The following is a 27,856-nucleotide window of genomic DNA, read 5'->3' as shown; positions in this document are numbered from 1 at the left end:
TTTAAATCATTCACTTATTGGTGGTAATTATAATTGTAGAGTTTGGATAAGCTTATTTGGGAAGAAAATATACATGAAGAAAAGATGAGGCTTAGGATCAAAGGCTAAGGACCAGTATTTATAGCTGTGTTGAGGACGATTAACACACAAAAGAGACTGATAAGGTATATCCAGAGGAATGAAAATAGAACCAAAAGAACGTGATATAAAATTTAAAAGAAGGAAAAAAGTGATCATTAGTAATGAATGTGGTTTAGTGGTCAAATAAGCTTGTGAAGACTAAAAAATGTCTAATTTATTGATATGTCGGTTTACTGGTAGCCTGATCAAGAACTGTTTTGATGGCATAATGAAGATAGAAACCAGATTAGTATAAATTCAAATGTGAATGGAAGATTGTTGAGAAACAGTTCTCCATGGGTTTCTTGTATTTCTGTGCATACCCTTAGAAGCTTTTGTCCAGGACTCTTCTTTCAAAGATGTTTGTTAAATAACATTGTTGTGGAAGCAGAGAGATTCAATGATCATGTATGGAAGGCCAGGACTCAGTAATATTCTTGGGTAGGAAAGTCTATTAATGACCGGCTAGGCTCAGGGACTCACGTCAAAAACCCAAGCCCCAAATAGGATCTTTGGGTTTCTTTTATACAGAGGATGTGGGAATGGAGAGTCAAACGGAGCTTATATGCAAAAGGACTTTTTGTTAGTTTCTTAGAGTTTCAAGTGTTTTATCTGAGTATCAAATAGGTCTTGAATTAACACATACTCTCTAGGTATGCTTGAATTAACACATACCCCCCACATTCCAGGTAAGTTTGAATAAACACATGTTTTCCACATTCCAGATAAGCTTGAATTAGCACATTTAGCTTATACACACAGCCCCCACACACACACACAGCCCATATCATTCCCCCGTTTGATGCCAGCTTAACTTGTTAAGCGTTGGCATCACTATTGTTGGAGTTATGAAGCTGGATGGAGTTTTCACATGGCTAACAAGATGCCCATTCTGTAAGAAACAAACTTAATTAGAATTTTGGGAATACATGGTTTTTAAGAGGACAGTGGATCACAGAAGTAGAAAAGGATAGGTGCCTGCAAAGACGGCACCTTTCTAAAGTGGTGGGGAACAATATATATATACATACATACATATATATATGTATGTGTATAATTTAAGGTATTTTATTTTGTTGGTTAATGCCAGAGAAAAATTGTAATAGACAACGGGATTAGGCATAAATTGTTAATATTAGTTTTTATGATAGAGGAGAGACATGAGAAGAAGTATTTCTCTTTTCAGTTAAACCAAAGGAGATCAAAAGAGGCAAGATCTTTAAAGGGAAGTCTGGTTTGTTTGTTTGTTTGTTTCTCTAGCAATGGGCATTTTGGCTAGAGTTAAAGGAAACAGTTGACTTTGATATAGACATTACTTAGCTTTGTTTTTTTGAAGGTGCATCCCAGGCTGTTCAATGACTGACACTCGTGTGTTTTGTCAGGTGCTTCTGGTGAACTGGTGCTCTTGGGTAGTTGACTTTATTCAGGATTAGTACATGAAGCTGGACATTTCTTTAGCTTTAATAGCTATGGGAGTGATTAGCGCTACAGAGGAAAGTTTTTATATTTCAGCTTCAATTGAGTAACTCCTGATAAATTTTTTGACTGTTTTTACCAGGCTTTGTTTTTATGAGAATCCTTTTGGTTAAGCTGGTTAGGGAATATTTCCCCAGAATCTGTTTGGTTAAGCTGGTTAGGGCATTTTTCCCCAAATGAGTGCCTTGGTGACATTCAGGAAGGATTTTTTTTATTGCACTGTTCCTGGCAGGTAGATTTGAATATTTTTAATAAGCTACCCATCAGTTTTTAGGGTGAACTTCAAGCTAGCTGCCCTGGTTTGTTTACCCTGGGTACACTATGGAACTTTAGGTACTAGTACAGGTGCTAGAATAAGGGGTAGAAGGGAAACCTGAGTTAAGAGTTTGATACACCCTTATTTGCACCTTGGGGTTTCTTAGTAATTGAGCCTGGTATTAATTAACCAATTACGTGTCAGCCACTGGTTCAAGCACATCCTTTTAGTGTGGGGAGAAGGATGTGAGAGGTTGCCTGTAAGTTAATTTGGTGGCTTTTTAATTAAAAGGGTTGTTGGCCCCATTGCTCTCAGGCAAGGTGGCCACTGTTTTATTTTATAGACATGTTTATTAACTATTCAGAAAATGAAGTTGATTGGGACCTTTAACAAGTTGAATGTTTTTCTATATATGATTTACTAGAAACATTACCATAGTTATCAGACATATATCTAAATTAGGATATAGGTACAGTACTTACTACTTATTAATGTATTACTTAACGTATAAGTTTTTCTTGAGCTGCAATTAATAGTTTTAAGCTTCAGGTTTGCAGTACTATACAGGCTATTTTTCCATGGGAGCAAGCTATAGTGCCAATTGTGTTTAAGCTCTACTTACAGTATTCTGGTATTTATTGCTCCATTTTATATGTTCTTCACAGAAGTTGCAGCACCATTGACCCTAGAGAGAAACTAGGGAGTAGATCTTACTGGCCTGGGGCATAGCACTATCTGGCACTATGAAACAGTGCCAGTTTGGAGACAGTATCTATTGTATATTTGGTTGTACTTAGCCACTGTTGCCTGCTGCAGGAGCTCGAAACTGCAAAGTAGTTTCCATCCACTTCAGGAGCACAACTAGAGATGTAGTAGATACTTCTATTGTTTTAGGGGTCAGTGGCCAAACTAGCTAATAACTCACTTGGAGAAGCACCCTGTATGTATTGGACACCTGGTTGAATGAACAAGAGATTTTGACAATGTTGAAGTTTGTCTCTTGATTTTTATTCATCTTTTAAACACTTTTAATGCAATGTGCTATATATTAAATGAATTTCAGTACCTAGCTTTTTATTTTAGCAGTAGAGGGGAAAATAACGTTTTTATTTTTAAGATGAAAACTGAAGATTCCCAATGGAATCAAGATAACTTTTTACTGTCACCACTTGAATATGCACATTGAGGTGACTTTCAGACAGGTTTTATTGTTACAAAGTTATTTTTTCCATTACTAACAGTTTAGATTTTTAATTAATAATGACTTTTTAGAACTAGCCATTTAGATGCTTTAATTTAGAAGATGCTTTCACAAATTTTTTGATACTTAAACATAATTATATAGACTGGTTAATTTACCTTAAATTATAATTGACAATGGATGGATTTTACTTTATGCATTTAGGAGATGGCAGATTTACATTTTTTTTTTAAAGAGTTATTTATTTATTTAATTTCCCCCCCTCCCCTGGTTGTCTGTTCTTGGTGTCTATTTGCTGCCTCGTTTCTTTGTCCGCTTCTGTTGTCGTCAGCGGCACGGCAAGTGTGGGCGGCGCCATTCCTGAGCAGGCTGCACTTTCTTTCACGCTGGGCGGCTCTCCCTACGGGGTGCACTCCTTGCACGTGGGGCTCCCCCACGCGGGGGACACCCCTGCATGGCAGGGCACTCCCCGCGCGCATCAGCGCCGCGCATGGCCAGCTCCACACGGGTCAAGGAGGCCGGGGGTTTGAACCACGGACCTCCCATATGGTAGATGGACGCCCTAACCACCGGGCCAAAGTCCGTTTCCCATGATTTACATTTTTTTAAACTCAATTTTATTAAACACGAACTTACAGGTTTTTTTATTATTTTAAAGATTTAATACATATAATGTTAACTTATTAACCTGGTATTTTACAAACCAAAGAAAGATTTTTCTGAAGGCTCTCTTTTGCTGGTTTTTCTAGACTAGGGGTTTGCAGTTTCCCCCCTTTGTGGCTTTTTAAATTAATGACTTATAACCAAAATGTTTCCAATGCTATGATACAATTTTTTTTTTTAGATTTGCAGTAACTGTAAGCAAAGGCAAACTCAGTTTATAATTATCACCATAGTTGAAGTCTAGGGGCAGATAAAATTAGTTCTAAAATAACTATAATTAAAGATAAATTTAAGTTATAATTACTATTATTATAGTAAGCACTAAATACACTTGAAGTAGTCATAAACAAAAGTAAATTAGTTTAAGATTACTATTACAATAGCTGAAATTTAAGCAATTTACTCTGCTGTAATAATTTGTTATATGCATATATATATAAAGGTACTTATACAATAATTTTAACTTAATTTTTAGAAAGTTTTTATTTAAAATTAATTTGAGTATCTTTACCAATTATGCAATTAAAATAATTTTATTAGTAACAATTCTGTGCAGTTTTTCTTCCCTTTTCAGCAATTAAATAAATTTCACTTGTGACTTATGCATTAAATTTACCAGCAAGATAGTACTGGCTTTCAAAGATCATTTCCAGGTTACCTTTTACTGTCATCCAACTTGTAACAGGTGAACTCTAAATTCGATTTTCTAGGCACAAGCAAACTGACAAAATTAAATAGATTTTAAAGCTGAACACAAAATTAAGCACAGATTAAAACAGAAGAATTTTATTCCTTTGCATTTCTGGGGCAGTTTTAGACTGGGAAACAGGCTGACTAAATTTTAACATGAAGTTGCCAAGCTGAATTCTGTTTGTTTGTTTTTTTTCATCTTCACAGGTTTAGTTTTATGATTTTATTGTTTGATAGTTTCTCAGTGAAACCAGCCATTAAAAGGTCATTAAGTGATTAGAGGTTAATTGTTCTAGCTAACAGGCTTTGGGGCCTGAGGCAATAGCTTCCTTTAAGCAAAGGCATTTTATTTCCACAGTTTAAAAACATTTTAAAGCATTTTGACACAAATCTGCAAAGAGAAATTTAGTAGTAAGAAGTAGAAAGGTAAAACATGGGTAAAGGTAAATTATGCAAAGGTATCCTGGCCTGTGACTACCCTGGGGAAGGGAACTTCCACTACTCATTTTGGCTCTTCCCAGTGCCTTCCTACCTATTTTCTCAGGTAGCTGGGTGTGGTCAGATAGGAATACGGCTTGCAAAGGCATGGGCCCACTGGGAGGGGTAAGCCCTTGGCTCTCCACCATTGCCATGCACCCCCCCTAGGAGAGAGGGTATGAGAGGGCAATGGCAGGCAAGCCCAAAGAATGGCTGCTAAAATGACTTGAAGAAGCTTTGCAGGGCTTGGCGCTATCCCAGGGGGACTTCTGTCTTGGCAGGTCCATGATTTAAGCCAATGTTCTGTCACCCAGCCATTCTGACTGGGGCCAGATTCCACAAGCCTGGGCGTGCAGTGCAGATGCAGAGAATTCCTGAGCCCCAGCAAATGGCAAAAGTGGCGTACAAAGGGAAGGTACGGGTTTAGAGCAAGAGAACAGAGGACGCACATGTTCAGGCTTCACAGTTTGCTTTATAAACTATTAATTATTCCACTCCTTTGCCAATGGCAAGGGAGGGGCTGCAGCTTAACCAAAGTTCACTATTTCACACAATTTAATACTACTCTCTGGAGGCATGAAAATATACACTGGCATCGAATAAACACAGACAGAAACACAAAGCCTATCAATTTGACTCATAATTTTCATTTCTCCAGTATGGCCGTTTTTGAGCTACAGTTTGTTAATTATTGCAACCTTAGGGAGAGGGAACTTCTAACACCAAACTTTTAATAGTACTTTTTGCCTACCCTTACCACTTACAAAACAAGCTCATTTGCAACCCAGCACCAAAATACTTATTTCTGGCTAAACCTTTCCACTGTTTAACTCATATTCAGACCAAGTTTTATTACAAAAACCAATCCATTTTTCTGTAACCAAGATTTTCCAAATCCAGACCAATTTTTTAGGAGGCATTAGGACTTAAATCCATCAACGTCCTTTTCCACTATAATTAAACCTTCACTATCTTAGTGAAGGCAGAACCAGAACCAGATGCTAACCCACAGTTAGCTATACTTAAATATCAGGCTTTTTCTTTCCTTTCAGACCTGGAGAAGACAGCTTCCCCCCGAGTTTTTTGAGGTACTGGGTTCTTCTTTTTGTGAGCTGATCAGACTCCCCTTCTAACGTTTAAAGTTAGGTTTTCCTGACACTATGCCTCCCGGGGGGTCTTGCCTGTTTGGTGTGTGGAATTTTTTAGTTCCCAGAATTTCCTTTTAGACCTTCCGGTGCATCTGATTGTCCCCAGGAGGACTCCGGCAGTGTCCACATCCTTTTTCTGAACTGAAAGAAGTCCAGGGGTGCCCAGATTTGGGGTTCACCTGAGCCCTCCCAGCTTCCTCGGAGATATCTGAAAGGAGCAGCAAAGTGCTGCCATCTCTGGCCTCCTTTGCAATCCTGGATGAGCCCCCAGAAAATGTTGTGGAAGCAGGGAGATTCAATGATAGCATTTGGAAGGCCAGGACTCAGTAATATTCTTGGGAAGGAAAATTTATTAATGACCGGCCAGGCTCTGGGACTCCTGTTCAAAACTCCAAGCCCCGAATAGAATCTTTGGGTTTCTTTCATACAGAGGGTGTAGGAGTGGAGAGTCAAACAGTGCTTATATGCAAAAGGACTTTTTGTTAGTTTCTTAGAGTTTCAAGTGTTTTATCTGAGTATCAAATAGGTCTTGAATTAACACATACTCTCTAGGTACGCTTGAATTAACACATACCCCCACATTCCAGGTAAGTTTGAATAAACACATATTTTCCACATTCCAGGTAAGTTTGAATTAACACATTTAGCTTACACACACAGCCCAGGTTATTTATGAAGAAACACAGCACCCCCCACATAGCCCATATCAACATCAGCCTTGGAAGACAGAGAGTATCTCCCTCTGAGAAAAAGGATGGACAGTACATTAGTCAGGGATCTCCAGAGAAACAGAACTGAGAAACTAATGAAGAGATTGGTTATCAGATTTGGCTCATGTGACCATGGGGATTGGCTAGTCCAAATTCAACAGGGAAGCCTGCAAGTTGGGAACTCTGATGAAGGTGATAATGAATTTCCCAACGGAAGGTGGCTGCTGAAATCATCAATTCTTCCCTTTAAGATGAAACTTCTCTAATTGCTGAAGGCAATCTCTTTGTTGATGTTCTATGTAATCAGCCATAAATGCAATCAACAGACTAATGATTTAAATCCACCAAATAACCTCAAAATAACAATCAGGCCAGTGATTATTTGACCAGACAACTGGACACCATAACCTAGCCAAGTTGACACATGAAATTAATGAGCACAGTCAGGTATCTCTTCTCCACGTGACTCCCATGCACATCTCCATAAACCATACTTAATCTCTTAATAAAGACAATAACATAGTCATATTTTCACCTAACCGTAATTCTACTGTCCTGTGTACAAGTGAAAAAGTACCAACACTTTCCCAGAAAAGAACGTAAATCCTTGAGTAACATTCACTTTCAAACTTGATATCCTGTAATTTAAACACTGTGGCATAAAGTTAAAACGATTTATATTATATAACAAGTGGATAAGATAGGGGGAAAAATATTATGTATATAAACAAACATAACAAAACAAGGGAGAAGTTCATAAACCTTATAGACCTTATTTCCACAACTGGTCATGTGATCATAACTCCTATTTCTAACTACTTTCTTTCACTATCCATTCCATACTTCCTTTAATCTTGTAATGGTTCTTTGCCTAGAAGGGTGACCCAAACCTTCATTCTTGTGGGATCTTGGCCATGAGTAGTCCTACCTATATTGGGCTGTTGCAGTTTTCCATTAACTTTAATCACAGGTATGGTAGTGCTAAAAAACCCCCTTAAGGATCATTTGTATTCCAGGCAAACTCTTCTTGACCTCCATTGTGTGGTAGCAGTCCTATTTCCCCTTGATAATCAGGATCCATCACCCAGCCAGTACAGTAGTTCCTTTTATTGCCTGTTGACACAGAGGCATGAGGAGCCCAAAGTGACCAGCTGGCAATCTTAACTTCCAGTTCAGTGCACTCATTGCATCTCCTGGAGGAGGCACTCTTCCTTTTGGAACTAGTACCTGTAGACCAGCAGAGCATAAGGTTGAGGGAACAAGAAGCAAGAATTTTTCTGGTGGATCATTAGGGATAATAGTGAGTGGCACCACTCCCATTTCACCCCTTGATTTCTGAACCTGTGAATCCTGGCCATAGGTGAAGCAGCACCATGGAGTGGATGCTGATTTAGAGCATATCCAGCCTCATAGAGAATGGTGCCCCAACCCTGCTAGGTATTGCCATCCAGTTGGTGCCATAATTGAGTCTTCACAAGGCAATTCCAACATATCCATTCAACTGCTTCAGAATGATGGGGAACATGAGGAGGCCAGTGAATTCCATGAGCATGTGCCCATTCCTGTACTTTACTACTTTACTATGAAGTGGGTTCCTTGATTAGATGCAATGCTGTGTGTACCATGATGGTGAATAAGGCATTCTAACCTTTAGGTGGTAGTTTTGACAGAAGCACTGTGTGTAGGAAAAGCAAATCTGTATTTGGGATATGTGGCTATTCCAGGAAGAACAAAACACTGCCTCCCGCCCTTCCCCCTCCCCCCCCCATGAAGAAGTGGTCTGATGTAATCATCCTATCACCAGGTAACAGACTGATTACCCCCGGGAATGGTGCCATATTAGGGATTGAGTATTATTGGTCTCTGTTGCTGGCATATTGGGCACTCAGCAGTGGCCAGATGGGGCTTGTTGAGTCCAGCACTATCACCATGGTTACTTTGTCAATGAACCGTAACAGGAGTGGCTAAGGAAAGAGGTCAGCTGTTATCCACAGAATGGGTATTTCTTTCCACTTGCTTATTAAAACTCCTCTGCTGAAGTCACCTTATGGTGAGCATTCACGTGGAATGCAAATTTCTCCACATTTTTCTCCCATTCCCCCAGACTTCTCTGTCACCAATTTTCTGGTCCAGGTCCCTGACCAGCCAAACCATTGGCCACAGCCTGTGAAGCTGTATACAATTGTACCTCCAGGCATTTCTCCCTCCAAAATGAACAACCAGGCACACTGTTCAAAATTCTGCTCACTGGAAGAATTTCCCTTCAGTATCTTCAGGGTGTCCCAGAAAGGAGCTGTAGTGCTGCAGCTGTCTACTTTTGGGGGGTACATATATATCCTATAGAACTGTCTATAAACCAGGCCTGAGTATTCTCTTCCTCAATCAACTGATGGTAGGAACCTCCCCCAAGCTATGGGCTCAGAAAGAGAAGATACTGTGCCATTTGGGCCACTTCTTTGTGTAACTTACTTAAGCCTTCAGGGCCTAGTCTGAGCTCATATATACCACTTTCATTTGATGATAGAATGTTTCTGGGCACTCCCTGTTTTATGGCTTGGTGTGTCAGCCAACACCTAGTTCATCATGTTGGGCATTTCAGGTCTCAATGCAACTTGATGACCCATGGTTAGGCATTTGGTCTCTACTAATACAGCAGCATGTCAAAATCTGTTTTCCAAGAGGCAAGTAGTTTCTGCAGAAAATGTCAGAGCTTTGCTCCAAAATCCTAAGGGTAGGCACTATCTCCTATTGAGGCCTGACAAAGTCTCCAAACAGCATCTCTGTCACCAAAACTTCCAGCACATCAGATCTTCTAGATTATATTGTCCAAGTGGCAGATCCGCTTTCATGGCAGCCTGGACCTGTTGCAAAGCCTCGTTTTGTTCCAGTACTCACTCAAAACTAGCAGCTTTTTTGGTCATTTGGTAAATGGGCCCAAGTAGCACACCAAATGAGGACCATGTTACCTCCAAAATCCAAAGAGAGCAACTACGTTTTGTGCCTCATTTTTGGTTGAAGGAGGGGCCAGATGCAACAGCTTTTCCTTCACCTTACAAAGGAGATCTCAACACGCCCCTTACCAATGGATACCTAAAAATTTCACTGAGGTGGTAGTCTCCTGAATTTTTTTGATTTACTTCCCACCCTATGACACATAAATGCCTTACCAATACATCTACAGTAGTTGCTACTTCTTGCTCACTAGTTCCATTGACATAATACCATCAACATAATGAACCATTGTGATATCTTGTGGAAGGGAAATGCCATCAAGGTCCCTGCAGACTAGATTATGATGTAAGGCTGGAGAATTGATATACCCCTGAGGTAGGACAATAAAGATGTATTGCTGGCCTTGCCAGCTGAAAGCAAACTGTTTCTGATGGCTTTTACTAACTGCAATTGAGAACAAAACGTTTGCCAGATCAATAGCTATATAACAGATACCAGGGGATGTGTACCACATCTGGAACAGCAGCTGCAGTTGGAGTCACCACCTGGTTACATTTACGATAATCCATTGTCATCCTCCAAGATCCATTTGTTTATTTATTCACTCAGTAAACACCAATTCATGGACTGCATACAATGTGCTATCCAAAATTATTACCCTTTTGTCTTGGTATGCATCTTGAGATTTATAATGTAAGAAACTTACCTTCCTAGTTATGATTTCCATGAGCTTTCATTTTTGAGGCTGGTATTGCTTGATAGCTAGGGAAGGCCAACCAAAAATTGCAAGGAGAAATCATCTCATTTTTTATTCTGTATTCTCTCATGTTGCTTGAATGTTTACAATAGCCATTTATCCATGAATTCTTATGTAGTTTTTTTTAAGGCAATATCGGGGATTGAACCCAGGACCTTAAACATGCAAAGCAGGTGAACAACCACTGAGCTATACCCACTCCTCTTACATATTTTTAAAAACAACTTTTAGAAAATTATACCTAAAATTTTCCACTCAGATAACTCTCATTAGTTTTTTTTTATATTATTAATACTTTTGCCCTATTAATTATTGCTAGTAACAATAAAACCAAATAAATGAGGAAGTAGTTGAGTACTGTAATTAAGAACACAGGCTTTGGAATTAATTAACAATACTTATTGTAATAAGTGAATAGTAAATGGCATAGAAAATGTAAAGTGCTTTGCATAATGCTTAGTACATAGTGAATAGTCAATTTGTGGTAACTGTTATCATTTTCGTAATCATTTTCACCACCATCATCATCCATAGTCAGGACTCTTGGTTCCAAGTGACAAAATTTCAACTCTTCTATATTTTGCAAAATAAGAATTTATTGGATTATGTTATTAAAAAGCCCAGGTGTAGATGTATTTGAGATCTAGCTGGATCCAAGTATTCAAACTGTATCACTCTGTTATCTCTCCATTTCAGCTTTACTTTATGTTGGCTTCATTCTTGGCAAGCTTTCCCCTAATTGTGATAGGAAGCCCTACATCTAACCAGCAAACCGACTCAAATGGAAAAAAAGTCTCTTTTTAAGTTGTCATAGCCAAAGTCTTAGATGGAGCTTCCATAGAACTGTCTTGAATAACATGCTCCTTCCCTAAATAATTATATCCAAGGAAATGAAATGTTTTGATTGGCCAGACCTAGAGCTAGGGAGTGAGGACAACTTCACCCAAAACACATGGACTAAGAGTGAGGGATGGTTTCCTCAAAGTTAAATCAAGGTGCTACTAGCCGAAGAATGTAGGATAAATACCAGGCAGGTAAAAACAGCAGATTGCCAGTACAGTACGTGGAACAACATATAACACTGCACCAGAGAAAACAGTTGAAAATGAATCTTTGTTACTCACTCAGCCACATAGACTTTAGCTTGTGCTCTTCTAAAAGCGAATAAACAGAGTTCTACTATACTAATGTAAACAGATTATTTCATAATTAAGGGTGTTCCATAGAAAACATCCCACCTCAATTTTCATATAATTAAATTGTCACAACACTTGAAGAAAGATACAACTGAATTTAATTATCATAAGAAAGATGATCACTAAGGTACTAATTATTACACAGCATGGTACAATAGAATTGAAGCAAAAATCACAAATTATAAGTTCTACCAATAATAATAATAATAATAGCTATCATATATTGAGTGCTTAGTATGTGTGTTCTAAAGCTTTTTAAATCTATTATCTCATTTTATCACAACTATATGAGTTGTAGTTATTATTATGCCCCTTTTTATAGAAGGGAAAATTGAGTTTCAATGGTTAAGTAATCTGCCATAGGCCACGTAACAGAGCAGAATTTAAATCTATTTGTTTCCAAAGCCTGCATTTTTTGTTAACAGGATATGTGACTTGACCTCTTTATCCCTTGTTTCTAAATTAAGGACTTCCTTTAATTGTCTTTAAGGATCATTCTCTTAAAAATTCTGTGATTAGTTAAGAGTTCATCTTTTACTTTCTCATTCATTAGTTTTGGTTATCTGTAAGAAAGATTTTGAACCAATTAGAACCACCCTTTTGTTTTTATTTATATTTTAAATCATGGACAAGAAAAAAATTATATCACTGTTTTGGTGAGAACATGTTGTAATCAGTAATTTCTGTGCAATCATGAAGGAAAATGTGCATTTGATTAACATTCTTCCATTGGAGCTTCACATAGAATAAAATTTGGCAAAGACACAAAGTGATTAATGTTAGAACAAGTTAAAAAGTGCCATCTGCATTTCTATACTGGTGTTCTGTTTTATGTGAGAGGTGTTATGTATTTTTGCCTTATTGCATTTCTATTTCTGCCAAACATATCTCTTTATTCTTGCTTGGAGTCTTTGTTTTTTTTCCTTCACATTTAAATCTGAACTGTAGTGTGACCATTTGATATTATTTATGAATTCCAAAAAAAGAGATATTGATACGTTTGTAAACTAGCCTGTTTCTCTGGGTGTGATAACCCTTTGACTGATTTAAATTCAAAGGCTTTACATTTACTTTATTAAATCAAGATTAGGACTTTGATTCTGCCCTATCATTAGGACATGCAGGGTTGAGTCCCCACCCCCTTGATTGGCTGTATAATAAACGGACACTCAGTCAAGAACGCAGAAGTAGATACCCAGAGAAGAAGAACACAGAGAAGAGCAACACAAGGGTAGAACGACAGCTCCCCAGACACCGAAGAGGCCCTGGGAAGAAAGATGAGCCAGATAGTTTGCAGCTGGAGAGAACAAAGCAGCTGAGAAGCCCTGAGAGATGAGCCTTATGCCAGACTACAGCTGAGATCGAAGAAGCTGGGACCAGAGAGCCTTAAGAGGAAGAGGGAAGGCTGAACCCTTGCAGACATCACCCACCATCTTGCTTCCAACACATGGCAAATGACTTTGGGTGAGAAAATACCTCTTATGGTACTTTGAGTTGGACTCTTTAGAGCTTGTGACTGTAAGCTTCTCCTCCAAATAAACAGCCTTTATAAGAGCCAACAGATTTCTGGTACTTTGCATCAGCACCCCTTTTTGGCTGACTTACTACATCCAGTCACTACTGAAAGGGCTATGAAAATGTACTAAACTGCTACAAATAGCTTTACCTTGTTTAAAATTTTATACAAGATGAAAATTTGAGCAATTTTTCTGCTTGAATAACTCACTTTTAAATATTCTGTAAACTGTGAGAAAAGATGTAAAATAAAAAAGATACTATTGTTCATTCTGCTATGTTAAATATACTTACTCTTTATAAAATGAAAATGTGCTTGCATAGCTTTTCTTTTTATAGAAATCCTTGTGCCTAAGGAAAGTAAATATTCAGATTGGCCAGACTTGGAGCTCAGTTTTCTCTTGAAAACTGAGGCATATCGGACACATGTTAGCTATAAATAGTGTAAAAATAATTGGAGGCAGTATAATATGGGGACTAATGTTGGGGGCTTTAAGGATATTTGGGTTCATATCATAGCTCCTTCAAATACTCAAGTATAAGTCACTGGGCAGTCATTTAACTCTTCTGAAACTTAGTTTCCTTATCTATTGATGGGGGAAATAATAGTGACTCCCTCACAGATTGTAAGAAAGATGAAGCAAGATAATATACGTGTTATGAGTTTAATTATGTCCCCCAAAGTGATACGTTGAAATCCCAACCCCCAGTACCTCAGAATGTAACCATATTTGGAAATGAGTTTGTTACAGATGAAATTAGGTAAATTAAAATGAGATCATACTTGAATAAGGTGGGCCCTTAATACAATATGACTGATGTCCTTTTAAAAAGAGGAAATTTTAAGCTAGATAAAGAGATAAAAGACAACCATGTAATAAAGGAGGCCGAGATTGAGTTATGCAGCAGTCCAGGAAACACAAAAGATTGCTGGCCACCTCCAGAAGCCAGGAGAGAGGCAGGAAACAGATTCTTCTCTACAGATTAAAGAAGGAGCACAGCCATGCCAGTACCTTGATTTCATACTTCCAGCCTCCAGAACTGAGACATTAAGTTTCTGTTGTGTTATGCCACCCAGTTTGTGGTACTTTGTTACAGCAGCCTAGGAAACTAAGACAGCATGTAAGGCACAATGCCTGGCACACAGAAGGCACTCAATTTTAGCTTTTTTTTTTTTTTTACTATACCTTTAATAATCCAACCACTGCCACTATTACTTTGAAAATTACAAACATCTGAGAGGAAATCAGGGATCCAAGAACTCATCTGTCCATATAAGTCTGTGCTCTTAAAATACAATGGTTTAGATACTTATAAAAATGTAATTTCATCAGTTTTAACAAATGTACCACACCAATGCAAGGTGATAATAATAGGGTGTTATATGCGAGCCCTGTATTTTATGTATGGTTTTTCTGTAAATCCACAATTTCTCTAAATTAAAAATAGCTGAAAATGTACAGCTGTTTAGGAATTGACCTGAGTTGTAAATTTTAGCTTCCAACTCCCATATCCTATAATATTGTCTGGAGTTTATTTCTAATATGTGAACAAATTCACAGTTGTGCTCATGGAAGAATAAAATGAATATTAATGTTACATTTAAGTCTGTTTATTTTGTTTTGCCTGATATTTTTACTGTAGAATATTTCTACTATTCATTCAACAAATATTTATTATGCACCTACAATGGTCTAGGCACAATGTAATATATTAAGTACGGATGTTAACATCTATAGGACATGGTTCTTACCCTTAATGATGTTAAAAGGTTCAAAGTTAATAGAAATAGATATATAGTTTTATAATAAAATACTGTAGTGGGCAGAACAATGCCCCCCCCCCCCAATATGTCCACACCCTAATCCCCAGTAACTGTGAATATGCTATTTTACATGGCAAAAGGGACTATAAAGTGTGACTTGAGATTGGGAGATTATCCTGGATTATCCAGGTAGGTTCAGCCTGCTCACATGGATCCTTATAAGGAGAGAACCTTTCCCTGCTGTGATCAGAGTAAAACATGACTACAGAAGAATGGTCAGAGAGAGAGATGCAACATTTCTGGCTTTGAAATGGTGGAAGATAGCTAGAAGCCAAGGAGTGTGCACATCCTCTAGAAGCTAGAAAAGGCAAGGAAATAGATTCTCTCCTACAACTTCCAGAAAGAAATGAAGCTCTGCTGATGCCTTGATTTTAGCCCAGGAAGATCCATGTCCAACTTCTAACCTTGAGAAGTGTAAGATAATAAATTTGTGTTGTTTTAAGCCACTAAATTTGTAGTAATTTCTTATGGCAGCAATAGAAAACAAATACAAATACACTAAATTCTCTTTAATATGGAGTATATGTAGAGATATGGTAGAAGATGAGCATCTCTTTCCAAAGTTTTCCCAGAAGAGCTAGGAAGAACTTTCCCAAAAGACCCTATAGGGAAACGGACTTTGGCCCAGTGGTTAGGGCATCCGTCTACCATATGGGAGGTCCGCGGTTCAAACCCCGGGCCTCCTTGACCCGTGTGGAGCTGGCCATGCGCAGTGCTGATGCACGCAAGGAGTGCCGTGCCACGCAAGGGTGTCCCCCGCTTGGGGGAGCCCCACGCGCAAGGAGTGTGCCCGTGAGGAAAGCCGCCCAGCGTGAAAAGAAAGAGCAGCCTGCCCAGGAATGGCGCCGCCCACACTTCCCGTGCCGCTGACGACAACAGAAGCGGACAAAGAAACAAGATGCAGCAAATAGACACCAAGAACAGACAACCAGGGGAGGGGGGGAAATTAAATAAATAAATAACTCTTTCAAAAAAAAAAAAAGACCCTATAAAAGTCATTGCTCTGAAGGGGATCACGAAACAAGACGCAGCAAATAGACACCAAGAACAGACAACCAGGAGAGGGGGGGAAATTAAATAAATAAATAACTCTTTCAAAAAAAAAAAAAAGACCCTATAAAAGTCATTGCTCTGAAGGGGATCACATGCTTTTTCCAAAACCAGTCTGTCATCCTTGGAGCTGTAGGTGGGATCAACCTCACCTGAGAAATGTGGATCAAGGTTCTAATGGGAGAGAGGAAAGAAGGAGTGGATACTATGTCTACAGCAGAAGTATCCCTAATCCTATAAAAATCCATATATTGTTTTGGGATTACTGTAATAATACTTAAGAAAATAAAGATCATCTTTTGTTTGGCAAGAAATGAGCAAGGTCAGAAAATCTATCAAGATATTGCTCTAATGCTTGCCAAAAAAACACGATAAATTCTTTACATTTACTCAAATATTTATTGATTCCCTGCCATGTGCTGCTCTTCTCAGGACATAGCACCTGCTATATGCTCATCAGATCTCAGTAGTCAGCAAAAATATATACTATCCTTACCCTCAGGGAACCTACAGTACAATCAAAAAGAAAGAATAATTAAATAATGACATGCCCATACAAATTAGAATGCATTAAAAGAGTGTTATATGGTGCTATGAGACTGATCTGAGTCTTGAGCTGAGAGTGCATGAAAAGCAGGAATTAACTAAGAAAAAAGGAGGAAAAAGTATTTTAGGAGGAAAAAGTATTTTAAGCAGAAAAAAAGAGCACATACAAATCCCTGTGATAGGAGAGAGTGTAGCCTATTCAAGATGCTCATAGAAGACCTGTGTGGCTGGAGCAAAGGGGCTACTTCCCTGATGAGGCAGACATCCATCAAATAGAAGCCAAACTAAGTAGAGCCTCATAGATCACGTTAAAGGTTTTCGCCTTGATCCTAAAAGCAGGGTGGAAGTGACATGATTGGATGTGCAGTTTGAAAGGACCGCTGCAGTGGCAGCATGGTAAATAGTTTATATTGGAACTAAGGAATACATGCAAGAGCAATGTTAGGAAGCTATTGAAATAGTCAAGGCAAGAGATAGTACCTTGTTTTAGGATAAAATAGATGGGATAAAGTGTATACATTAAGGAAATATTTAGGAAGTAAAATATGAATATGGTTATTAGTTGGATATGGGGAGGAAAAGAAGAAGGAAGAGATCAAGAAAGCCTCACGCTTCTGGCTTTAGGATCTGGTATATGGATGTTACCGTTCACTGAGCCAGGGAACATTGAAATAACACTTCTTCACAAATCATCCAGGCAGTTTGTTTTATTGTATATAAGGATTTCTAAACAGTATTGAATTGTACACTTTTTTGATATCCGCATGAAACAGATTAGAGAAAGCAAAATGCTGTTATTTGTGGTGGTTTTATGGCATTACACACATTTCATTCTAACCACATCCACCAGTCAAATCATAATATATTTCTTTCTTAATATAACTTTCCTAATTCCAATATATTGTACTACAGTTATTCTGCATAATTATCCAAACCTGTCAATTTCCTAAACTTAAAAAATTCCATAAAAATGCCCCACCTGGTAGTGCATTTTATTATACACACATCAATTATGATCATGCAGGGTTTTATCTCAGTTCATCTCAACTACTCTACCCACAGTGGTGTCCTGGTACTGACTCTACTAACTGCAAGAGCCAATTGTTAAATTTTCAGGAACTCTGTCAGCTAATTTTTAAATGTTAATCGCTTAAAATTGGCCATGTGGGAGTACTTACACTACAAAAACAGGGAGAAAAAACAGCATGGCAAAATCAGGATTTCCCCACCCCTCAACAAAGCCTATTTTGAACCATTTACCAGCATACCACTGTTTGTACCCGTTAGAGTTGTGGTATTGGGGAGTGTGGTGGCTTGGAGTTTTGTTCCCAGAAAAACATGTTCTTAATCTATTCCTGTGGGTATGATTCCATAGAAAATAAGTCCTTTTGATGAGGTAACTTCAGTTACCGTACGGATCAAATGAATCAAGATGGGTCTTCATCCTGTTGCTGGAGGACTTAGAGAGAAGGCCACAGAAAGAAGTCACAGGGAGTAGCCAGAAGCTGGAAGTCAACAGAACCAAGAAGGGAAGGGAGAGGACAACAACTGTGCATTGCCAAGTGACAGAAAAGCCAAGGATCTCCAAAAGTGTCAGGGCAGCCAGAAGATACCAATCCCTGGAGGAAGCAAGCCTTCTAGCCTTCTATTGTTAAAGCAACCTATTGTATGGTATTTGTTTTAGCAGCCAAGAAACTAAAGCAAAAGCAGAGAGGGATATTGAAAATACTGTAGCAAGTTGACTGCAATCTCACTGATGAAAGAATTCCTGCCCATTTACCTTTCTGTGTCTGAAGTGTCTTTTTTTTTTAAAGAATTGTATGAAGTCCTTGTCCTGTTCTTATGCCTGGATATCTTTGAGTGTTTCCACAGAATTTCATTTCTGAAGATGTCACTTTTAGATATTCTTTTAGTGATTATTTTACTTTTTTCCCCTCCTTTGAAGATTGCCCAGTTTAAGAAGTGCTGCAGTAAATGTGGCTACTTTTGATAATACTTGAATTTGGTTGATAAATCTATTGGGGTTCATTGTATCGTCTTCTCTCATTTTGTATATGTTTGAAATTTTTCCAAATAGAAGAAGCAGGCTGCCACAGACACTGCTTACCCAGACCTGTCTTTACTGGGTCTTCCTCTTCCAGTCTCAACCCTACTAGCCATCTGCAGGATCTGAGATGATATTGCTGTCTCCTTATCTGGCTTTGATGAGTTAACTCTCTATTTCAGTTTAAGAGTTGCAACACCTACTTCTTTCCCTGAAAAACTCAAAAAGAGTTAATAAACATAATTTTACTAAGAATTTAAAGTAAGTCTTCAGAGAGGACCACCATATCAGCTTACTCTACTTTCTTTGTTGTAAAACCACAAAAATACTGAAAAAAGATCTCAAAAATTCTTCAGTAACAACAAAAAAACCCCAAAGTACAGTGAGTGCATAGATTAAAATAAATTGGGAACATTAAAAAAAAACAACTTTAGGAACAAAAAGAATCCAGAAATGATACCAACAATACTAAATGCAAGGGGAGTAGAAAAGGATAAGGGACCAGAGGAATTACAAACTAAATCAAGAACTCCTCAGGTTCTACTATGAAGAAAGAGACTTAATACCAGGCAAGAACAAGTTAAGATTTTTTTTAATGTAGCATATCATTATGTAACAAATGTATTGGACGCTAAAAAACATAGACCCCATCATAGCATGTAAGTGAAGAAAAAATAATTTAGAAATCAAATATCAAAAAAGGGAAAGATTAACAAATAAATATAGTTTAAGCGAAAATGATCAGTATTGAAAAGGGATCATATGAATCCATTTTATAGATTAAGAAACTTGAAGCTCAAGTGAAATAATTTGACCAAGGTCACTTAGAGTTGTGTTGGAACCTGGATTTGAGCCCCAAGATATCTCTAGAGTATTTTGTTGGTTTTTCCCACTCTATTTTTATAGACAGAAATGAAAATATAAAAGTAATTTTTAAAAATTAGACTATAGCTCAAAAATAATTCTGGCTTAAATATGCAATGTTGGCTTAAAAATGGTACCCCATTCTCATTTTCCTTCTACCTCATCAATCTCCTATGGCATTCTATGCTTTACATAAATTTCCATTATACAGGGGGGAAAAAAATCACTTTAAAATCATACTAAAAATCACCTTCTTTGATTACTTCAAACAAAAATTAGAGTTTTCCCTCTCTTTCCCTTAAACATTTATTTCAAACTGCATATATAGAATAGAAGATAAAGCTTAAAATAGCCCTAATTCTTTAAAGAAAAAGGGGTTTTAGTTTTTTTGGTTTTTATTCTGTGTTTCTTGTACACTGAAATGATCAAGCTTTAGTTTCTACTAAAGGAATCTACATTTGATTTATGTGTTTTAAGAGTGCCTTAAAACTTCCTCAAATACATTTACTTTTTTTGTCAAGGGATTTTTCTGATAATCCCTTGTTAAACTAATTTACTTTACTTTCCATTGGCCTAGACAACATATTTAATGGTATTTAATACTTATTATAGGAAATCCTATATCTAAAGGCTTTTTTTTTCAAACATATAAGTAATTTACCATCTTGTACCAACTGGAGTAAGTAGAGGTTCAATAAATAGTTATTGATTTGAATCATGACTCCTAAAGAAATTAGACTTATTAAATTATGATTACAATTATGTCACATATATGGAATAGTTTCTTTGTGTGTGTGTGGCTGTCTCAGTCAGGGAAGAGAGAGAAATGATGGCAATTATTTTAACAAAGATAATTTAAAGAAATGTACTTAGATATTGAAGACCAAGAAAGGCAGCGATTTTCAAAGAATGGTCACCAGACCAGCATTATTAACATTACCTGGGAATTTGATAATTTTGAATCCATACCCCACCCCAAATTTACTAAACCAGAAACCCAGGTGGTGGGGCCTAGCAATCTGTGTTTTAACAAGCCCTGCAGGTAATTCTAATGTGTGCTAACGTTTAAAAATCATTGCACTAAATAAAGTATCACAGAGATAGCAAAACTGGCAAACAGCCATACTTCTAGGCATAGGGCAGCAAAGAGGTGGGATTACTAAAACTGAAAAGTTTAGGAAAAGGCCCGTTGGAGTTAAAACTCGAGCTTCCAGAGAACAGGGCACTGCTTGCCTGGTTCTGGTGTCTGAGCTCAGAGAAGGGACCCCACAGAAATTGGAAACCAGACATTTGAGGAGCATCTGTGAATTGGAGTTGGCCTCTCAAGAAGGCACAATGAGATTGTTTTTGCAAGTGTTGGAATACTTCCAAATTGAAATCAGCTGCTGCTACTAGAAGGCACTACTGCTTAGTGAAGAGCTGTTGCTAGGATGAGACTGACCGGACCAAGAAATTCAAAGAGGCGCAGAGCTCTTCTAGTCTTCCAGTGTCTTTCTGCTACACTGTACTGGCAGAACATAAAAGCAAGGAGAGTTCCAAAGGGTGGGTTTGAAGCTCAGAGAGAGTGCCTTAATAATTTACATGATGGCCTTAGTTTTAATACATTGGAGAAGATAGAAATAGTAAATAGTCTTTGGTGTATATAATTGGACACACATGGACACTCTCTGGGGCAGTGACTTCTATGTGGACCTTTAGGCTTATTGTACAAAATTATCCCTACTTGAAAACTATTTGTGTCTTCTGATGATAATAGTAAGCATTTAGGACATTTGTAGAATTTGGACAGGAAACTATGCGAGTGCCTACACTGATGTCTACTTTTAAACTAACTTCACTATTTCAATAACTACAGACTGTCTCAGAAATTCAGAATTCAGAATTATACAATGCATGTAGAGATTCAGAGTTTCTACAGCAACAAACTATAGGATTTGTGTGTTGTATTGTTGCTGGATTTCCTCTAGGTTCTTGGCTATGTTACATAAAAGAATTTAAGAACATGCCAGTTTAGTTAGGCCTGTAGTTTATTAAGGAAATGAGAGAAGAGAATAGAAATAGAAAATAACAGATTAGAGGTCCCAAGTATACTCGTGGGCTGGTCCAGGCAGAGAGAGGAGGGGAAAAGGGCCAATTTAACTTCTGCACTTGCTTTTAAACCATTAATTATTCCTCCCACTTGCTAATGTTCAGAGCAGGGGACCCCACTGTTTGCTGTTTTGATTGATTACCCCACCCCTCAATTCCTGGGGGGTGGGGGCAGTTCCGGGGGAGGGGATTGAGTTCCAGGTAAAATTCCATGGTCACTTGTTTCACAGCTGTGCTTTTCTGTCAGGTCCCAGATTCGTCCTCTCATTCCCTAAACTAGCCTGCTTCAGTATTATTTTTGCTAGTGAACTTGTCACACCAAATTAAAAGGCTGTCTCTGAGACAAGGTAGGAATTCAGTAAATGTTTGTTGAATCAGTAAGAAAATGGGCTAGGGCTAAGGCTGAAAGATCACAGCAGTAAAGGCTGAGGATTACTTAATGGCAGAAAGACTTAGGTTCCATACATTTTCAAAAGACTAAAAGGAGAGCTGACTTACCAGGACAGAGCAATTGGGGCCTACCGCATAAAAGAAGAGGTTGTTCTGAAATCATGGTCACCGATAAGAGAAACATTATCATAATTCTTCATTTAAGCAAACATCTTTGTGTAATTTCAGGAAACCAGAAAGTGAATGGAAATGAGTCAGCTCCCCTTCTTGTAAATCAGAGTTCTGGTAAATGAGGTTCCAGTAATTAATGATTCCACAAAAATCAGGAAGTTAGTTTTTTCTATGTTCTTAAAAGGTAGACATGGACATGGTTGCTCTACATGTCAATAAAGGAACATTCCCATTGTATTAAGTTAATAAGTATTTATTGAATGATTATCAGAATTATGCTCAGTGCTTTGTAAGGTAAAGAACTATGAGGAGATAGTCATTTTTCTGAAAGACCTTTACATGTTTACCATTTTATGTTTATGTTTTGTTCTGCCTTGTTTTCTTTTCAAAGGATATTCAAGAATCACAAATCCTTAGTGGAGAGCCTGTTGGAGATGACTACAAAAAGATGGGAACACTTTTTGGTGAACTGAACAAAAGCCTTATCAACATGGGCTTCACAAGGATGTATTTTGGAGAACGAATTGTGGAACCAGTAATAGTCATTTTCTTTTGGGTTATGCTGTGGTTCCTTGGCCTTCAAGCACTTGGACTAGTTGCTGTTCTTTGCCTTGTCATTATTTATGTGCAACAGTAAAACATGGCCAAAGGAGCTGTGGTTTGACATTGGGTAGCCATATTATGTATTTGATGAATTTATACATTTCACTAATGAAAGTCAAAAAAGCTTTTCCTTGTTTCAGATTGTCTATTGGTTGTTTTGTAATTAAATTTATAAGTGGATATTGTCTAAAATTAAACTCAACTCTTGATTATAACAGGGTTGAATATATAATTTGTACCTTACTCAAAACTTGTTTCACTGCTGTGGTCCGTGCCTACTTTAGACATCCTTATTCCACCCAAATTTTAAATGACACCATCAAATGTGAGCAGGGAAAATAACAGGATATGGAATTCAAATTAGGTAATATAGTTCTTATAAAGAGCTCCAATAAAATATTTTAGAAGAAAAAGGATGAACAAAGGATATGAAAATAAGTTTTAATTAGAAAACACCTCCCCAACCACTCCCATTCCCACTAAATAATCCCATATTATTTGGGAAATATTTAGATGTTTTTGGTCCCTGCTCAGCCAAACCAATGATAATTACCATATACTCCCTTAATATTGTGATGAAAATCAGTAAAGCTAGCACATTTTCTAAAGATTGAAAAAATATATATTATTGCTGGGGAAACTTTGCAAATTAAAATGTAATTTATAATAATGTAACACTTGGCCTAGAATCACACTTCAGTATATCATTTAAGGTTTTACACAATTTTGGTGCTAATTACTTTTTGTGAACTTTTTTATGTCTTACAAGCTAGGTCCATAGTTGGCTGCACTCTATGGTAATGCTATATTTTCTTGTATGTAAGGAGATGCATATTTTTTTTCCTAGAGAGACATTTTCAGTGTATTCTTTCAGAAATTTACAATTTTATAGTTCTTTTGTAATAATTATTTCACTCTTTAAAACGATGTATTTCCTATCGTAGCATGGATTTTTTTTCCCAAAAATTGATTTTTATTAGTGTTGAAATATTTTACCATTTTAAGAAAAAAAAATCAGCCCATTTTTCTTTAGTATCTGTGTTGGAAAATATAGTATTACATACAATATAAATACAAATGCTTAAATTTGGAACTTAATAGCCAGTTGTAATAATATTTCTCTTAGACTAAAGCCAAGTGAGGAATTGGCTATTATTGTATAATGTATCTTAATTCAGCACTTTGGGGTTTTACATTGAAATAAGCATTTTCTTGAAATATACCTTGAAAATGGCTTGTGGTCATGTTTTGGATTTGTCAGAGAACCTGAGTCTACATTTTCTTCTACAAAGACTATCTATATAGACAGATGGTAATTAAGATAATTATCTGGGAATTCAAATTAAATACAAGGAAAATGGGACAATTAGACATTTTTATCTTTGATATTTCAATAAATAAAGAACCCAGAGCATTTTCTAATCTTCTTTGTAAAGTTTCTACCCAATCCTGTTTTGAAAAAATTATTCTCTGGGTTCTCATGGTCTTCCTTTTTGGAAGCAGAAAATTAATTTAAGAAATGTTAAATGTAGGCAGATGCAGTCAAATAACGTGAAACAAAAACACCAATCAGAGGGCACTAAAAAATATTGTGCATTTATATAAATATGGGCCTTTTAAATTTTGACTTAAAAAAAAAAGACTTTGTACCATATACAGTATTTTTATAGTAACCTTGATGTACTAAGCATAAGTGAATTGTTTGAAAAGGTGTTTTCATTTGTGCACAGTAGAGTTGTGAGGTTTTAATGGAAAAGTCCATGAGAATTTGTGTATCTGCATAAAAGATTAGTAAGTACATTCTTTTCTAATTCTATTGGGGTTTTTAAATTTTCCTTTGGAATGCAAAAAGATATAGTGTAAATTATAGCTCTGGTTCCACCAGTGCCTAATTTTGAAAATATTATTAAAGTAAGTTTTAATAATAGTTATTTCATAAACTGTCAATACTATACATCTTGCACACTCCTGTTAATAGGGTATGTATTAAATTATATACAGAAAAAAGGAGATATTTTGCTGCTATTTCTATATATCTTCCTAGGTAGTACTATTTATCATCAAATCTTTTTATTTTCTAGGAGAAAACAAACTTTGTTTATTTGATGGAGATAAAATATTTTCTTTTATGAAATCTATTACAATGCAGGCTATATTAATATCTTGAAATGAAAAAAAAAGACAAGCTCAGGTTCATGGCATTTTGAACATTATGCTGAAAACAATTCTCAGTCATTTCAATTTAAGATACAAGCCAATTTTAGAAATTGTGATTGCTTATGAATAAATATATAGAAGTTACGCTGCCAAGATATTAATGATACTATACTTCCAGCCCTCAATATAGAGGAAAAATATTAAGATCTACAAACTGACTATAGATAAATAAGTCTATTTTTCTTAAAGCAAAAGTTCTGTATTAAAGAATTCTATCCTCTCATATCCTATCTTAAGTTACAATATATACAGGGTATTTTCCCATTCCTGGCCACCAGTCAGATCATTCTTGGTCAGGAGTGTGCTGGAGCCAGCTTGCACTGGCTTTAGGGGGCCAATTATGAGCATTTTTCCTTTAGTGGCATTAAGTGGGTAGCTTGAAATTGGCTGTAGTGGTATATTTATACCACAGTAATTGGCAAACACCACAAATCAGCTTTTTTCCTCTGGAGAACTAGTTGTTAAAACATTTACCAGCTATATCACTGCTTAACCACCCTATAGGCTACATTGCCATTTCTACTCTTACCAAGTGAAAAGAACATATTTTGTGAAATAAAGGGAAGCACACAAGGTAAATCCCATTCTACCTATCCAAAACTATACTGGGATCTCTTCCATTATGGGCCATGGTTATCTTCTGACCATCATATCTCTATTTACTTATATGTTTTGATCTGAGTAATTCTTTTTGGCCTGTCACTGAGCTGCAAATCCACTAAAGACTATTGAGAGCATCAGAAAATAAATGGTTACAGAACTGTTAGAGGGCAAATTACAGCCTAAGTAAAAGTCTGTTGTAATGTAGAAAGCTCAAAATAGTCAAAACTAAGTATTGAAGAATCAAGGCTGTTTGGTTTGTAGATTATATTTTTAACTTATTTTACAAATGTTCATTGATTTCAGGTTATTTAAAATGCTATCTTCTTGATATTGCCTGTTTGGTTTGGTTTGGTTTTGTTGCCAGTTTCTGACATTACATGGTGAAGGAAGAAGAGAAAAATTCAAATAATACTGTTTTACATATATTAGTATCACTAGGAAAAGACTTGGCTGAGGAGAATATAACCTAATATATAAATTATGGCTTGAGGATTTATAACGTCATTTATAACTCCTCTTTCTCTGGCCAACCCTTAATTTTTGTTGCTCCTTGGAGTTCAGTCCAACAGCCTGTTATCATTCTACACAATGCCACCACATTCGTGGCTTTAATTACTATTTGCATACTAATAACTGCCAACTGCATCTCCAGTTCAGAGCTTTGTACAGAATATAAGATCCATACGTTCAGTTGATTGCTCAACATTTACACCTAGATATCCATTAGTACCTCAAATTCAGCATTTAAAAAAGAACTCTGCATCCTTCTCCCAAACCTCTACTTCCTGTTTTGCATCTCAGAAAATGACACAATTCACTCCACAACTGTTCAAGCTGGAATTGTAGATGACAACCTACACACGTCTGTCTCCTGAACTGTCACATATAATCAATCGCCAAGTCCTGTCTATTTTACTTTCTAAAAATTTCTTTAATCCTTATACTTCTCTACATTCGTATTTTCACTAAATTAGTCCAGATCACCATCATCTCACCTGGATTGCTATCTCAGAATCCTAATTGGTCTCCCTGTCTTCATTTTCCATTTTATAGCAGAATAATTTTTCTAAAACATTGAGTTGTTCTCTTTGACCTAAATCTTCTGTTGACATTATTGTAAGTCCTTACTCCTGAATATGTTTTACAAGTCTCATCATGAACTGGTTCTTCTTGTATACCTCCTTTTTCAGTATTCCCACTCTTCCTTTCCAAGACTTAGCTGTACTGAGTTTTTTTTTTAATGTTCCTTGAAAGAAACATTCTTTCACATCCAGACCTCTGTACATGCTTTACCTTCTTTAAACCCTCTCCCACAGACTGACCAGCAGCTACACAGCCTTAAGGCTTCAACTTGGATATCATGTCCTCCAGGAAACTTCTCTGACACTTTTAAACCCAATTTAGCCATCTCATTATGTCTTTCTGAGAACTCATGCTTCATTGTAATAGCATATTTGTCAACATTTCTATTAGACAATAGGCTTGACAAGGGCAGAAAGCATGTCTTCATAATTGCATTTCCAGTGCCTAACACAATGCTGGTACATATGATGTATTTAAAATATTTGTCAAATGAATATATCAACCTCATTTATTCACAAAGATCAAAAGTAGGTTGTACTTTAGATTTCTTTGACTCCAGCATCTATTTACTGTGTCTAAAGAGAGTGGATTGATATATATGCTTTCATTTGGAAAGTTTACTAACTTTTAATGGAAGAACATTGCTGTTATTTACATACATATACACTTTCATTTTTTCAGATAAAATGTATTTTCAGTGTTGTGCTTGGTCAAATCACTGTTTCTCCAGAAAGGATATTTTAGAATACATGTGGTCATTGATACCTCCTAAATTTCCTATTTTTCCAGTATTTCATAATAGATTTCCATCTACCAAATTTTAATTTCAAGTATCAAAGCTTGGTCTTTGGGCTCCAGAATAAATTCACTGCTAGGTAGTCTAGTAAACCAGATCATGTATGTTAAATAACATGTATAAAGTATTTTGTTATTCTTTCTAATAAAAACACTCTTTTATAGCCCTGCATTCTGAGTCTCTTTCTTCTGACTCCCTATAACATGTTCTACTTACCTGTTAATTGCTGCCACATCAAAGTTTGGAAATTGCCAAAGCAACAACACACTTTAAAGTGAATAGAGCTTGTCTGTTTTCCTCATTGCTATTGCTAGAGCAGGAACCCCAGCCTGATATGTATGTTGTTTCCTATTGTATGTGCAATAGAGGGGTAGAAAAACCAAGGTCAAGATCAACCTCTGCCTCCAAGCTGTAT

General features: G+C 36.8%; 1 protein-coding gene across 1 annotated transcript in view; it reads left to right on the top strand.

Moving 5' to 3' along the window:
* The window catches only part of FAM241A (family with sequence similarity 241 member A), a 68,192-nt gene extending 40,588 nt beyond the window's left edge, over positions 1 to 27,604 (top strand). Inside the window, exon 2 of the mRNA XM_004480859.5 lies at positions 22,531 to 27,604. Coding sequence (XP_004480916.1) covers positions 22,531 to 22,776 — 246 coding nt within the window. The 3' untranslated portion in view covers positions 22,777 to 27,604. The remainder of the gene's footprint in view (positions 1 to 22,530) is intronic.
* Positions 27,605 to 27,856: the final 252 nt, after the last annotated feature.

Source organism: Dasypus novemcinctus, chromosome 1 (assembly GCF_030445035.2).
Source record: "Dasypus novemcinctus isolate mDasNov1 chromosome 1, mDasNov1.1.hap2, whole genome shotgun sequence".
In the NCBI taxonomy this organism is placed as follows: Eukaryota; Metazoa; Chordata; class Mammalia; order Cingulata; family Dasypodidae; genus Dasypus; species Dasypus novemcinctus.
Note: the sequence above shows the minus strand (reverse complement) of the source record. Positions and strands in the feature narration are given on the sequence as shown.